Source organism: Stigmatopora argus, chromosome 22 (genome assembly GCF_051989625.1).
Source record: "Stigmatopora argus isolate UIUO_Sarg chromosome 22, RoL_Sarg_1.0, whole genome shotgun sequence".
Taxonomy (NCBI): Eukaryota; Metazoa; Chordata; class Actinopteri; order Syngnathiformes; family Syngnathidae; genus Stigmatopora; species Stigmatopora argus.
The window spans coordinates 9,547,771-9,564,392 of NC_135408.1; the positions used below are offsets into that span (position 1 = coordinate 9,547,771).

The following is a 16,622-nucleotide window of genomic DNA, read 5'->3' on the forward strand; positions in this document are numbered from 1 at the left end:
TGTCAGTCGAAACGGATTGGACGGCTACATTTGAAATTGTTGTCTGCCCTGTTTACAAATTCCAGCTAAATAAAAAAGAAACAGATCAGATCAACACATGACCGCTGAAAGATGCTCCACTAAATAACCGGTATAGCCACTCTACTGTAGTATTCCGTGTTATTGAAGTGAATGAGCAAGAACAAGAAAGGGGGGATGATGACGAATGCGTCTCAACATGCGCGCCCATGGCCCTTCTTGATCTCGTGCGCTCCCCCATTGGCCCGAGATGATGTCATGCACAGCAGAGACAATAGAGCCAGCCCACCTCCCAGCACGCACGCTCGCCAGACCGCCCGCCCGCCCGAGCGCACGCGCTGCAGCTGACGGTGGGTGACACACGCTTCACTCACTTGGCAGGGCGAGCGAGCGCTCCACATGCCGCCGCCCCCCTTCTTTTCATGCAAATGAATTGGGATATTTTTTTAATTTGGGATTTTTGCATGTATTTTTTGCATTTTTCAAACCCCATGACCAGGCTAACGTGCAAACAGGCTTGGTGCCACACACATCTGGATCAGACCAGATCCATCGCTCGCAGCGCAGGCAGGAAGACGAGTGGTTGGGCTGCGTGTAAATGACGACCACACTCCGGGACTACCTCTCTCCATGTAAGTCACCCCCCCCCTTGTCGATCGGCGGGCGGGTTGCATGTCCGCTACGGTCGGCCTTGCCGGCCGCGTGCAACCCTAAGTGTCGCTTGGGCAGCTATGTGACATCTGGACTGGACTGGGGGCTCACATTGGACCACAACGGACTGGGCTTTTTATTTGGTTTTTACTCGGCCGATACAGTATTTGGGGGACGTCATGCTTGATTTTTACCCCTTCCATGCACGTATTATGATTATTTTTAGGCCGATTTTTTTTAATTACATTGATATAAGGACAGGGGTCTCAAAGAGTCTGAAACGTGCGGGCCGGGGGCCAATTGCGGCCTGTCCAACCATATTTAACAGCTCACGTCTGACAGGCAATTGTAGAATTAGTGTTGCTGGCATCTATTTTGCGATCTACATCGATAAGTTTAAATTAGATGAATAATTAGCTGATTTGATCTTTTTCAAGGGACAGTAAACAGCTTTTCAAATGTTGATCCTTACCTTAACACTTTAACGCACAGGTGTCAAAACGAAGGGTCGGGGGCCAGATCTAGCCCATCACATCACTCTGTGCAGTCCACCAAAATTAATGATCTAAAAAAAAAAGTTATCAATTTAAAAAAATACAAGAGAATATTTGCTTTTAAGAGGCACAAAAGAGGATTTGTGATGATGATAATGATGATTGGCCATGATGATGATTGATATGTTCTAAAAGCTTAAATTACATTAAAATACTTTTACAAAATGAAATACAGTCCAAAGTAAAACTCTAAATTATTATTAGTATTTAACTCATTGAGTGGTTAGCGAGTCGGCCTCATATTGTTGGTCCTGGGTTCAAATCCAGGTTGGTCCACCTGTGTGGAGTTTGCATGTGCTCCCCAGGTCTGCGTGGGTTTTCTCCGGGTACTCCGGTTTCCTCACACATTCCAAAGACATGAATGGTAGGCTGATTGGACACCCCTAGCTATAAGTGATTGGTTCTTAGTCTCGTCATGCCCTGCCATTGGCTGGCCACCAATTCAGGGTGTCCCCAGCCTCATGCCTGAAAGCCACGCCCCAGCGATCCTAGTGAGGATAAGGAGTTTGATATAAGTATCCAAAGTATGACATATAATGAAGTAATGGAATGAGTTAGAAGCATAAAGAATTTTGGCATTTAGTGTAGATATGACATAAACTGTCAAACCTTTTGCTGTCATTTTCTAGCTATGACAGCAGGGCTTTAAAAACCACTCCCTAGATGAGATTATTCTTTAAAAATGGAACAGTTATTTTTTTTCTCTATCTAACAGATGACTCAAATTCCAACTTATTTTTCTTAAGAAGATTTTCTTCTGTGGCTATTCTTAGCAGTCAGGCCACTCTTTTGGTGCTTCTTACAAACAGGCACGAGGATTAGACAAGTTCCTCTTGGGAAGAAAATGTCACTATTTATATTATGAGCTATGCGCGAGTTTTAATTTTTTACCTTCTATCACATATGCGTCAATTTCTTTGAATACTTTTGACTATTTTGTGCTTCTAAAAAATGATGTCCACTGCACTGAGTGTGTTCAACCATTTGCTGTTGTTTGCACATGGCATTCTTCAACAAAATGTTCGCTTGGACGTGTTAGCAGTGCTAAACATGTCTCAAGAATCTGTTTTTTTTTCATATTTCAACTAGAATTATAGTCAAGATTTACAGTGCAAGTGATACTTTTATGCTGGGAATCATTTAGGGTGTCTAATCCAAATGCACTTTGGCCAATTGCCTACCAGCTGAGGTTTTTATTACATACCATTCATATGGCATTTTTACTGTTACTTTTTTATTTTTTTAAAGAATCTCCCTGCAGTTGCAATTGACACTTAAAGACTTCAAATGGGTGGGTGGGGCTCTTACATCAGGGGTGTCCAAACCTTTTTCTAAAAATAAAATAAAAATGTCAGTTTGACACCCCTGCTGCTTGACATTTTCCACCATTTTATATTTTAAACCAAACTATACAGTGGGGACTCTATAATAGTGATTATTCGAACGCCATTTCAACGAGGCTTAACTGTTATTAGATTAATCATTTTGTTGATTAAGGGGAAAAAATTACAATTCCGCAATTTGTACTAATATTGATTTAACACATTGGTCTTTCATATTTGCAGTCACACAGCGTGTCCTCTCAGTTTCACACTGGGTGCATTCAGGTACTCGTAATGTATTTTACCGCAGGCAGAATTAACACAAAGATTGTCTTTAATCTTTTACAGTCTGATTGCCATCTGTTCCCCAAAAGCTCCCTCAACAGCTTCCCTCCAAAACACTGCACCATCTTTGAAAACACACTTGACATGACAATAAATCTGCTCTGCGAAAGATGACTACAGGGCGCAAAGCTAATCACTCTCGTTCAGCACGTGTTATTTTTGTACACAAAGCAATGAAAGGAAAAGGGGGAGAAAAAAATCACTCTTTAGGCTATTGCGGAGAACTCAGGTGACAATTTATCGTTTATGGACTCTGTTTGCTACAGCTTTTTATGGGTAAATGATCATGAAATACTGTGTGTAGGGTTTTTGGAGTTTTTTCCGAGAATAAACAAATGTTAGTGTGAGCTCACATCACCTGATAGGAATTCTCTTAATCTGCTCTAATTGGGCCCATTGCTAATTTACCCCACAATTAGTATGAGGAAGTGGTGTTATATATTTAGGGATGATCACATCATTTTCAGAGGAACGAAATAGGATGAAAAAGATGTAACTAAAGTACGAAAGTATTTGGTTGCAGAACTTTTTTGTAAATTGAAATTTCGAGGTAGAGCAGTATTTTAATACACAGTAGAGTATAGCAAGGTTCTTAAGTGAGAATCAATGCATCTGCGCCAATTTCAAAATAAAATAACGGATAAGGGAATGCATTTACTTTTGGGGGGATTTTGCAACTTGGATCTTGTTTTGTATCTCGAGGCACTCATTTGCATATAAAAAAGCTTTCGTAATCTGATTTTTTTGTAACTAGAAGCATTCGTAAGTAGAGATATGACTATGTATTTGTTTACATTTTCAAGTATTAACTCTTTAGCTGCCTTTGATGGCGAGAGACGTCAATTTTGCAACAACAACAAAAACAGTTAACGGTGACAAATGAGTTAAAAGTCGTGGTTAAACATCAGCATGCGTGCATGAAAGGGTTCAAATCTGCTGTATTCACCTTTAGGGGGATCAATGCGTCACACGGCAAGAGCGACAATACAAAAGGTGTGCTTGGATTGCAATTTTCCTTTTTTTTGGCATGGACATTGTCTCATTAACTCGGGCTGTCTGCTAAATTTCCAACGACGAAGGAGTGAAAAGGCCACTCGCCAGCCTTCGGTGACAGTGTGTGAGAGAGTGGTGACCCGAGAGATAGCGGCACAAACCATGACAAATCTGGGTCAATGTAACCCCCACCCCCCTCTACCACAGGCTAACTGAAAAGTGGGGGGAAAAAAAAACAAAAGACGAGGCCACCATCGCCAGACTCTGTGCATCCACGTAAGCATGGGGATACCGGAGATCAGGTTGCCATCTCTATCGGTTGGTATCGATTTGGTGTTTGGATAGCGGGCATCCCCAGACTTTTGTTTGTTTCCCCCGCATCTACTGTGTTTTGCGTGATACTCTTAATGTGTAGTGTCCACTATCTTATCCACAACTCCCCGGGTTTTCCCTTCAAGAGCGATTCTTAACGAATATGGCTCGAAGGGAAACCGTTTCTACAACTGAAAATGACCGCATGCGCACACATGCTGTGAAAACGGTAAAATTTAAGCAATGTTGTGCTGAAAGTGCAACAAAACATCCAACAATAGATGATCATTTTTCAGTGTGTCTGTTTGTGTTTTCATCAGGGTGGATTTCCTGTTGTGGTGTAAAATACCCAAAAGTCATTAAATGTTAATGATGGTGGCTGCAGTGATTAAATGACTTAAATAAATGCAATGTTGCATTTTAATGAGATGGGATTCACCATTGCTGTGCATTGTGTGGTGTCGAGTAATGTTGAATTGTTGTGTACGTGATGGTGGTTGTCTATTCGCGGTAAACCGACCCCGAGAAAAATTCACATCTCTGATTGATCTAATCTACGGGTGTCCAAACTACGGCCCGGGGGCCAACTCCGGCCTAGTTTTGATGGACCCACAGCAAGTGATGATAATCTCATTGAATATGGCCCACAGAAGAAGCTTGATTTCACCCTACATTGCATTCAATTTGACTGAGAAGGCTGGCAGCGATTGAACAATCACCGCCAGCCTTCTCTGTCAAATTGGATTGGACGTCTATCGGCAGCTAAAAAGTCAATACATAAATAATTAAACAAATAAATTTTAAAACAATCCTTTGATTTCGATCATTAATTCGACAAATGAAATTAAAGTTGACCATTGCGTGTTCTGAAAGCTTTTTAATGTCTATTTGTTGAATGTAAATTCAAGCACCAAGAAATTAAACTATACTGCTCGTAAACAGCCCGTTTTATCAAGCAGTACAAATGTACCATCAGCCAAAGTGTTAGCTTTCACATCAACACACAAGTCCAATTCAGACAGATGAGTCCTCGGAGGGATGAAGGTTGTTGCAAATTCATCACAATGTTTGTAAATAAGCTTTTAAGAAGCCAATCGCCATCCTGATTAACATACCCTTGCCGTGTTCTGATTTCATTTTTCATTTTATCGGGTCGTCCTGTTGTCGACGTGCCAAATTTTAGGATATATGGACGCACATTTAGCTTCTGGCAAGTGGCCACAATGGCATAAACAAGTGCGAAAGAGAGATGTGCTAATTTAAATGGATTTGGCAAAGGGGGCGCTTCCTTGCTACAATGTTATCCATTAAGGTCAAACATGCACCAGTGGGTGTGATCTCCCAATCCCATTAGTGCAGTCCAGGATAAATGAATTCTTTGGGCCAAGTTCACGTTCAATCTGAGATGTGACATTTTCAATGTTGTTCCTATTGCTATGATTTCATTTGCCTTGAAGGCAAGTTGCAAAAACCTTCAAAACATCCTCAAAATGTTCTCAATGTTTTGAATTTGTGGCGTTTGACTTTACATTTCATGAATTTGTGACAATTTTAAAAACATGCAAAAAAGAAACGGTACTGTTGAACTCATTTCCCTCATTGTAGGCAATAAAAAATAATTAAATTTGTATTAAAAACATCTGTTGACGGAATTTAGAGTCTCACCCAAAGTTTTTTTTTTAAAGTACAGTCATGTAATGGCTAATCTTTGTCTCCCTCTTTCTTCCTTTTACACGACAGCTTCGCGTGAACCCAGATGCCTCCTCTTCCGCTCGACGAGCGCATAGTGGTCATCCAGCGGCCTAAAAACATTGGCTTGTGCGAGGCTTCCCCTCGAGCCGTTTCCCATCCCTCGTCTCAGATATCCACCTCTTCCAATGGCCAAGTGGTCCGCGCTCCTCGTCCTCATTTTTCCCAGCCCCATTTCTACTCGCCCACCTGTAAATCGCTGACTCTGGAATGCAAAGGCAGATCTCCCCGTGCACAGAAAACCTCGGGCGAGCGCCCCGTCGCACCGCCGGGTCCCCGGTGGGTCCCGAGCCACTGCCACAGCAACGGAAGCGTAACTCTCAGCCCGCGATTGCCGTCCCACACGCATTCTATTGACATCAGATTGACTCTCGACAAAAGCGGAAGAACGGGGATCGGCGAATCGCTCGGCCGTAGTGGAAGTGGCAAAGGTACGCGAGGAAAATGCGCCCCTTCGCTTTCAGAACAGATCGAGAGGAGAAGCGGCGCCGCTGAGCTGTCCGGCGGAAGTGAACCCAAATCGCAGCGCAATCGACGCGGTCAACTCTTGACGTCCACCGGCGGGGTCCTGCAATTTGTCCCTGCGCAGGCACCGCAATTCCACTTCAGAGATGTAAAAGAGAAGGAAAACTCCCCGTTTCTGAACAGACCTGAGCCCGAATTCCCCTCGCTGGATCCTAACGGTTCCAAGCTGGGCACCCTGCATCACGGTCTTCCCTACCACCACAACTCCGTCCCCGTTCCCCATGCGGCTGTCCTAAACTCCCAGCACCCCTCGTCCTCTCCCCCCCAACCCGGACACATCCCCGTCTCCTTCCATCAATTTACCCAGCCTCGCTCATCCCGCCATAGAGATCACCGTCCTCATCTTCTTCATGGTCTCCCCCTGTCCCCGTGCACTTCCCAGGCGGGAGGGTTCCCCAGTCCTGACCACACGTGCACCGTCGACTGCTCCCATCCCTTCGACTGCGGTTGCTGGAGGTTGGTCAGATGCAGAGGGTCCAAAGGCCATGCCTGCAGTTGCCAAGACGGTGGAGGTAATTCTTCCACCCCCCTTTCTTGCACGCACAAGGTTGGCGCGGTAAAACAAAGAGAACAAAAAATGGGCCTGAGATATCTGGGAGGGTGTCTCTCGACCGCCTCTACATCTAACGCTTCCTCGACCAACAGCACTGTGTCTGAACACCGATCAAGCCTGTTCCAACCGCTCCGCTGTGCCTCCTGTTCCAGCCAGGCCGGAAACTTTGAGAGTCCGGCGATTCTTCGGAAGAGGATGGTCGGGGGATGCCTGCCTTGTACCCCGATCTCCTCTTCGGCCCCTCTCCGGGCAATTCAGAGCTGCGTCACCGGTTGCAATCCCAAAGCCTCCCACACTGGTAGCTCCACCTGCAGCTATTGTAGCAGCGACCCCATCGTGGTAACGTACAACCCTCGCCGAAGTAAACCTCCAGGAAGAAGCGTCGCCGCACCTCACTCGGCCACAAACTTTCAAGCGGATGACGACGACTACGGTGTACGTACTATCTGGCCTGAAGAACTGGCCCGAAAGATGAGCCATTCCACAGGCCAAGGGAATCACTGGCCCGGAATGGGAATGGGAGTCGGGAAGGCTACTTTGAGGCAGATCCCAAACGAGACCAAAAGAACAGGGCTGGTCCACCTGAACTGCGAAGACCTTCAGGACTACGCGCATTCTCACCATATGGACCACGCCGGCCGGAGGCGACTACAGCAGGACAAGAGGGCGGCCCTGGATTTCACGGGTTGCAGGTCAGCCGCGGGATACGAGGAACAACGGAGCTCGTTCAGGACGCGTATCAGTCAGGAAGACGGAGGAACAGTCAGCAGTCCCGAGCGCAATCGAGACGTAGCATATCCTAGCTTGCCTCACCCCCGTTCCCTTTCTCCACCGTCGCCAGTTTCCTTCTCGCCGCCGCCGTCCGCACCCAGCACGCTCGTCAAACCCAAACCCTGGCAGAGAGACAGGGAAGGGGGGCATTCGTTGCCATCAGCCCAGTCCCTTCACTTGGCTCTCAACTCGCTGGACAGAGAGCCGCATGAGGAGAAGAGCAGAAGTAAGATTTGTATTGGATCATCCTTGTTCTATTTTTAGGCTTGTAAATTGACTTCAGTGCCAAAATCAGTCGCCACTTGACGAAAATGTGTCTCGTTCGTTGTGTCACATGTTGCGTTTAATAGCCGATCCAAGTTGGAGACATGTCTTTTTTTTCATCTTCTTCCAGTGCACCTCTCACTACCGCTCTCCTCTTCGCTGCCGGCTTCCCTGTCCGACGAGTCGGCCATGACTCCCGACGCGGAGAACGCGGTGGTCAGCGCCATCCTCCCCTTCTTGTTTCTTGGAAATGAACGAGACGCTCAAGACCTGGATCTGTTGTTCCGCCTCAACATTGGCTTCGTGGTCAATGTGACCACCCACCTTCCCCTCTACCACCTCAAATCGGGACTGCACTACAAAAGGCTGCCGGCCACAGACAACAGCAGACAAAACCTTCGCCAATACTTTGAGGAGGTTTTCGAATTCATTGGTGAGATGGTTATTCTTTGTCATTTGATTTTCATGCCCAACTTGTAATTCTTCTCTTCTCAAATGATTTTCCTTCGTTCCTATCGGACTGAGGTCTCGAGCTTGCAAACTCGGTTTAATTTTTCACTGACCGATTGACTTGATGCTTCTATTTCATGGGTTGTTAGTTGACAAAAATCTTGGGTATTTTTTGTATCCACAGAGGAAGCATATCAGAGTGGTCAAGGCGTGTTGGTGCATTGCCAGGCAGGCGTGTCCCGTTCGGCGACCATCGTCATCGCCTACCTCATGAAGCACACCCTCATGACAATGACGGACGCCTACAAATACGTGCGCAGCCGTCGTCCCGTGGTGTCCCCCAACCTGAACTTCATGGGGCAGCTTCTGGAGTTCGAGAGGGACCTGAATTCCGGTGTGACTCCCCGCATCCTAATGCCTAAACTTGATGGTGTGGAGACCCAGGTGTGAGGCGGATTCCCATTCAACTCGCAGCGGACTGTTATTAAACTGTAAAATGACGTGTGTTCGGCAAACGGTGCCCTTTTATACTGTGAAACGTAAGGCAAACTGGTAAATGACCTCACATTAGTAGCTATTTAACTTGATCATCATCCAGTCAGCTGTTTGTAGACCAATAGAACTTTAACGTATTCTCTTTTTTTACCCTGATAAGTCTTACTATTTCTTCCTATCAACACCAACAGCATTCAGGCTACGTTTACTACGTTTACTCCTTGGCTGCCATTGACAACAATCCATTTCAAGTGTGTGAGTTTATTTATTATAAAATAACAGTTTAACTTTAAGTTTAATGATACGATATTTAATAAAATCTAAATCATCAAATCGCTTTTAAAGAGCTTCACAAACGCAGAATTGACATTAGAATTAGGAGTGAGACTCCAATTAGTTTGTAATTGATTCATCTTGATTCATCGCATAATACTATTTGTCTGCAAAATATATTCTTTAAATAAATCTTAGCGAACGACTAAATCAAATATTATGAACACTTGCTAACTGCATTTAATCAGATTTATATACAAAACAATAACTCAAACAATGACAAAGGTTTCGTGTTGCTTTAAATTAACTCAACATTAACATGAATTCATTTTTAAATTTGCGTGCTAATGTCCTGCTTTTAAAAATAATATTTAAATATTACAAAAAAAATCATTAACAAAATCATACTGGAAAAAAAGAGCAATAGTTTTGAAATCCCAAAATAAATGATGGGTTGTCATGACTGCCATAAACGTAATATAAACGTAGCCTATCATAAGCCATACTTGCATGCAAAATTGCCATTCAATATGTAGCAAACGTAAACATTGCAATGCACTTTACTAAATCTGTTAACTCACTGGCTGATAGACGGCCAATCCAATTCCTCGACATGAGTGATACACCCGTTGAAATTCACGTCAGACGGATAAAAGGATCGCCATGATTGGACGTCTATCATCGTCAACGAGCGTTTCATGAAAAAAAAATGTTTTTTCGTACTATGTAAAGTCACCTAATGCATGGGATTATTATGCAGATTATACACTGTGCTACATCAGGAAGTGGAACATCAACAGCATACTAAATAACTGGGTTTCTTTTTTAAATTTAATTCTTTGAAAAACGCATATAGTCAATATGACACTTGCCCAATTATACACCAATGAGCTAATACAAGAGTTGTATCAAAAAATCTTCATTATGATAAAATGAAGGAAGAAAAGTCATTTAGTAATCTTGTATGGTTCCGTTTCAAAGACATTGACTCATGTTATGTGTGGTTGTAGTTTGCAGTCAAATTGTACAGCTACACTGTTTTTTGCTAGACACTATTTGTTGTTGTTGCTCTTTGTTACATACAGAAAAAAATATTTCATTACTACAATAGCTAATAATATTAAACGCAACTATATTCTATATTGATATTGGATACAACACTTGTATTGGATTAATTCAGTTTTTTTTAAATAGGCTGAATTACAGTTTTTTCTATGGGCCATATTCTATGATATTTTTATCATTTGCTCCAGGCCAATTGATTGGCCCTGGTAAGCGTAAAAATTTTTTAAAAAAAAAAAAGATCAGTGGACAATGATTTGAACCATTTAGATCATTTTTTTAAGTTAACTCGTGTCTTGTTTGGGGGTAAAATTTAGTAACTCGGATGTATTCTTTGACTTAAAATACATTACGCAAGTGAGAAAAAGAGCCATTTAAATGTTTACAGTGTATTGATAAGAGAGATTACAATTTGTTTCTCTCTTAAGTACTTTCCCAACTAAAATGTCCAGAGATTCCACTATCCTATCTTATTTTTCCCCCTTTCCTGTGGCCCTTGTGACTATGCATCGTGTATTTTGAAGGCTTTACTTTGATTTAAGATATTACCAAGATTCACTGTGAACACTACTTCGACTGTGAAAAATGGGCCTTAATCAGGTCCGCTCAGTATCTATTCTGACACATTATATTGAAAAAAAAAGAACCCACACCTACGAAAAAAAAAGTGTTTACTTTGTTAGAAATAACTCAGAGCAAGGAGGTGGTTGGTCTTTACTACATTCAGCTTTGACCTTGTATTTATAAATAGTGATTTATCAGTACCGCTATTAGCATCGGTTGTACAAAAAAATAAAAAAAATGTCAATGCTGTGCAAAATGAAGTTTTAGACATGTAGTTTGCCCTCCCCAAGATGGCCCCCAGCTACCACACCGCCGTAAAAAAAGGGCGCAATGGAGTGTTGATTTCACCCCCCAAAAAATGCATTTTTTACTCAGTTTAGAGCCTCCTGTCATCACAATCAATTCTTAAAGACTAGATATACAATTAATTTCATGCATTACGAATCTACTGTAAAAAGAGAGATTCTCTTGGGGCCTCGGTCTAGTGTGAGCGAATGCGAAGCAATCTATTTTTCCGTTTGTAAAGCCTGAAGATTTGGGAGGTGTTGCTGTGTTTTGATACGTGCTATGAGGACATTGTAAACCAGTGCTTTGCTAACTTGGTGGAAATTCCTGTTATACTTGTATATTTGTATCTTGACTCAACCTGTTATTAGGGCTGGGCGCTATGGCCTAAAAAATAAAATCCAAAAATTTTGATTTATCTTTTATTTTATTTTATTTTTTAAATGTTCTGCCTACTTAGAACCAAACAAAATGAGTTTAACCCTTTATAAGGCACTCATTGAAATCAGTCCTCCCAGCAAAGACGGATTGGACGTCTGTTAAAAATGAGAAGTGAATTGTAGGCTGAATTTAAGCTTCTTGTGCAGTCCATATTTAATAACATTTTTTTTTCATTTGTTGCGGGCCAATAAAAACTAGGCAGCGGGCTATAGTTGTCTTAAATATCTTTCTCCCCCATTTTTAATAATGATTCTACAACCTACAATACTATCTAGCAGTGATCTTCCTCCTTTTTATAATACGTAGATAATAGTTCTATATAGACAAAGTTTAAACCTAATTATTTCATGTGCACTGTGACTAATACAATGCTGCTATATCACTAAGACTTCTTTGTATGCCACATTTATCACAAAAGTTATGCAGGTATAAAAGGGCGCTCTGCTGAAAGTGTAGCAATTCATGCACTGGCCTTTCAAAAATGTTGATTGCAATGTGACTAATTGCACTGTCTTTCTCGTATAAAAAAAAAAGTACAAATCATTTTGGGGTATTTGTTGTAAATGTGTTGCGCAAGGAGATATTGACATAGTAGTTTGTTCCGTATTTACGGGTTGGAAGGCTACTAGCCACAGCATTATTATTCTTACTGAAAACTCGAGACCGGTTTGACAAAGAGTCATGCGAGAACACTGTTTGAACAACTCACAAATGTCGAAATCATTGTCGCAAATTGCACATTTCGGGAGACTTATACAGTAATTTGGAATGTGTTATGTTGTGCAAAAAAAGTGCTTTAAAAGGGTCAATATTGGCACAAAGATAAGTTCTCCTCTGGGCTGAAGATACTCTGTGGACGCTCGACTGCATTGTATGTTACCGACAAACTGTATTTTTATTTTGAAATGTCTGGAATAGTTATGGTTTTACCATTTCTTTCTTTTTTTTTTCTTCTGATTCGAAATGAAAACTTGAATAGAATTCCCACAGTGCGCACTGAGAAATGTCATGGCTGGATGGTGACGTTGTTCATGTTCAATTCTAGCGAAGACATTAAAAATGTCTCTGATAATAAAATACGAAAGGAAATGGAAACTGCAGTAGCTATGTTTTGTATGATTATAATTATTTTCCAAGCAAAAGGCACAGAATACAGTTAAGATGACCATCCAAAACAACCACGCTAACAATCCCTGGATGTCTAGTATTGAACAGTGCCATCAATACAGTCAGCCAATTGCAGCGGATGATTTTGATCATCATGCCACCCACAGCTGTTTGCTTCAGCATTGCGTAACACTAAGTTAGGTACTCACAACTGTGCGACCCAGGCCCCCGCGGGCGCGTCAATATGGGACACAATTAGTATCTGGCTGAAATAAAGTCCTCTTCAATCAGGGGCTTAAGTTAATTTATAGATTTGATTAGACTGCGACTGTCCTTGAATTATTTTTGAATCTATAATGAAAAAAAGGCATATTTTAAATGGATTGGCAGCCATTAACTGCGATATATGCCCAATCTGTCGGCTCTCCGACTCCAAATGGATCGGACTTCTATCGGCGCCAAAGGGACGGAAGCGCGATCGTTCAATGTTGGAGTGGATTCAGTCTATTGCTGTCAACATTATTGTGGATTGAAAGAAAACCTTTATAGAACTAATGAGAATATATATTTTTTTAAATCTATATATTTTTTTAAAGATTTGTAAAAAAATAATACAATGAATTACTAAACGAGAATTGAAATAGAAATCGACTTTTAAAAAAAAATATTTTCCCAGCTGCTATTTGGTCTTACCGATGATTTTTTTCCAAAGTTCTTGTCAACATAAAAAACCTGATTTATTGCCCCATTTGACACATCCAATATGGCGACGCATTTCCCGTAAGATGATTCTTTCTGGCTATCGTGGTCACCAGATCCAAGAGCAAATTTAAAAAATGAATAAAATAAAGTCTACAAGACATTGTCGTAATCGCGAAAACGTACTTTTCGTCGATCCAGCGATTTATATTATTTTTAAACGCCGTTTCACTCGACCAAACGGTTCGAATGAGCCTTTTAGCCTAGCATCCTGCATATATTTCCCCACGTAAAGCCCTTGCTGAACTGTCATGATCGGAATAAAACGAAGGCCATTCATGAAGTAAAAAGCGGGATCATGTAAAACCACTGAATTAGACTGCAGCAGTCCCCATAGCAACAGAGGAGAGAAGAGAGAAGAGGAGAGGCGGGGCATAGATGATTCAGACCACAGGAGCTGACGTCACTAACAATATTAGGACCCCATATATATATATTCCAATAAATATCCTATCTAACCCCCAAATGGGCCCTTTTGTTACATATCAAATATTGCAGGTAAGCCTGAAAAATATCCAACTTGTCAGAATTTCCCTGGAAAAAGGATGGTCTGATCCAGCGTTCCTAAGAAAACCTCATCAACGCGGTTGCCTGCCCCTCCTCCATCCGGAATGTACCACTTACTTCAGAGGGGACCATCACGCCGTGGCAGGGTTGCAGTGCGCCGGGCCGTCGAGAGAGAGCAGGGGAGCATCCGGGCTGTCGTCTGCGAGGGGTGGGGTCCGCCTTCCTTGACACTGCACGCACACACAGATAAACACAAGCTGACACGGGACGTAGAGAGGTACGAAACGGGAGAGACGAGGGGGGGAGATTGCAGCTGGAGAGGAATATCGTACGGGTAAGGAAACAAACGGATGGCCGGAGAGGGAAGGGATGGAATAGATACACCGGGGGGCTCGGTTATTCCTTATCAGCAATCCACCCTTTATTTGCTCTTCCCTTTAATGTGCAACAGGGGTGCTAATTCCACCCCAGGGGTTTGCAATTGCTTGTGGTCAAATAATCTGTCCGTACGCCAGGTTGAATAGAATCCTTCTTATCGCATTTGGAACTGTGATATTGATTCAAATCAGGAGGTGAATAATGTACAATCTGTATTTTAATTCTTGGGATTGTTCTTGTATTGGTGTAGAAATCAAATATTTTTTTAAATGCGATTATTTTTCAATTTGAATTGCATACATTAACAAATATGCCGGGACAGAAGACAAAAAGGCAATGGTCCCGCCAGCCTTCCGACGACAATCAATCGGGTTGAAATGAAAGCGATATTGAGCGTGTGTTCCTAAAGGTTGTCTGTACTGTTTGTGCCCAGAATGAAAGGAGATACCCCAGTGAACAGCACCATGAGTGTCGGTCAAGCCAGGAAGCTGGTTGAGCAACTAAAGATCGAGGCTAGCTTCTGCAGGATAAAGGTAAAGCCACACTGAGCTAGCTCCTCGCAAACTGGACCGTGCGTGAATTTTGGCCCGTAACGTGACGAAAAAACTGGCCAGACCGACTTGGACCGATCGGGGCTTGCTTTTCTGCTGTCATTTTTTAAGATGATGCGTTACATAAACGTCATAGGTGGTGCCAGTGAGTAAGTAGTAGTTTCTGTTCAGTTCAGTGATGAGATTGCCAAATTACACATTTTTGGGGCATTATTTGGTACATCAGATGATCGACGTAACGATTCAAGATGCCGTCAGAAACGAGGCCCTTACGAGATTCCCAATTCATCAGAATCGATGCCACACTAGTGGTTAGATTTGAAAGAATTGTGGGTATCAGTTCTAGCAAATTGTCAGTATAACCATCGTTAGTTATTAGCGTGACAGAACCTCCATTACACTTGATAGTGCACGTATATTTCAATGTCAAGGCCTTTATCTGACCCTCTGCAGGTATCCAAGGCGGCCGCTGACCTGATGGCGTACTGCGACGCCCACGCTTGCGACGACCCCCTGATCACACCCGTGCCCACTTCCGAGAACCCTTTCCGGGAGAAGAAGTTCTTTTGCGCTCTACTTTGAACTCATTCAGGGATGGTTGCTACCTTTCAAAACTAAAGTACAAATGAAGAGTAGCACGTGTACGAGCAATGGCGCTACTTGAACTCGGTGCCGGTGTCTAGTACACAGTCCAAAACAAAGTGAACTAGATGGTTTAATTGCGTGACTATGAGACAGAGCCATCAGAGTTGCCAGGTGTAACTACCGGTAAATCAACATAAAAATCTGTCATCGGTGAGAAAACACCTTGTTTTTAATAGATGTATTTAACTTTGGATCAACAATGATGCATTACTCATTTTTATTTAGCATTGCTGTTGATTCTTTAAAGCCATATTAGTGAGTTGTGATTGGTTTAAAACAAAAAAGAGATTTTGTCTGTGTACAAAAGGCACAAGTCAAGTATGAACAGGATCAGTTTTCAGTTACATTTCATTACAAAGTGAAATCTATGAGGTTAAGTACCAAAACAAACTCCCTAATTTTACGTCTACCTTTTTCTTATTCCTACTGAGAATTCTCATATTCTATCACACAGGATCTTATTCCAACATTGTTTGTTTTACATAGAATTTTAACTATTACGCCCCTCTTAAATAGTAGACTGTGTTGTGTACCTACCTAATTTAATAGACCATGAGGGTAAATCCATATTTTTTTTACAAATGCATCACCATTTTTTATGCCAATGAGTTCCTAGCTAGAAAAACATTTGCTAACTTTCTGTTCATTTCAATGGAAAGAAATGTAAATCATCTGCATTTCTACTATTTTTCATTTTGGTTCTCGACCATTTGTAATACATAAACCTGAAAGGGAAAAAAAATCAACATGCCTGGAATAAAATCTGTGATATAAAGACATGAATTCAACTGTGATGTTATTTGCCAAAGTGAACACGACAAAAATGACATTGACAAAACCTTTCTAAGTTTCACAGCCAGACGCAGTTTGAAATGCAAAACAAAAGTTTTAAAGGAAGACATTGTACCATTTTTGACATTTCTATTTGCAAACTTGGAATAAGAAAAGCAGCCCTAAATTCCCTTTGATATTTTTGTTCTCTATGACATCACCTCAAAAAGAGAATAGCAAATTCTGCTTTGTGACATAATGATTCTTAAGTTTATCC

The 16,622-nt window shown here is 42.0% G+C and overlaps 1 protein-coding gene across 1 annotated transcript; it reads left to right on the plus strand.

Annotated features, from left to right (window-relative positions):
• The first annotated feature begins 354 nt into the window (after positions 1-354).
• On the plus strand, positions 355-16,357 carry LOC144068494 (uncharacterized). The gene is made up of 8 exons (XM_077593068.1): positions 355-650; positions 4,091-4,201; positions 5,936-8,019; positions 8,188-8,490; positions 8,692-8,951; positions 14,063-14,334; positions 14,812-14,911; positions 15,383-16,357. The coding sequence occupies exons 3-8, from the start codon at positions 5,952-5,954 to the stop codon at positions 15,509-15,511; spliced, it is 3,132 nt and encodes a 1,043-aa protein (XP_077449194.1). The 5' UTR covers positions 355-650; positions 4,091-4,201; positions 5,936-5,951; the 3' UTR covers positions 15,512-16,357.
• The last annotated feature ends 265 nt before the right edge of the window (positions 16,358-16,622 follow it).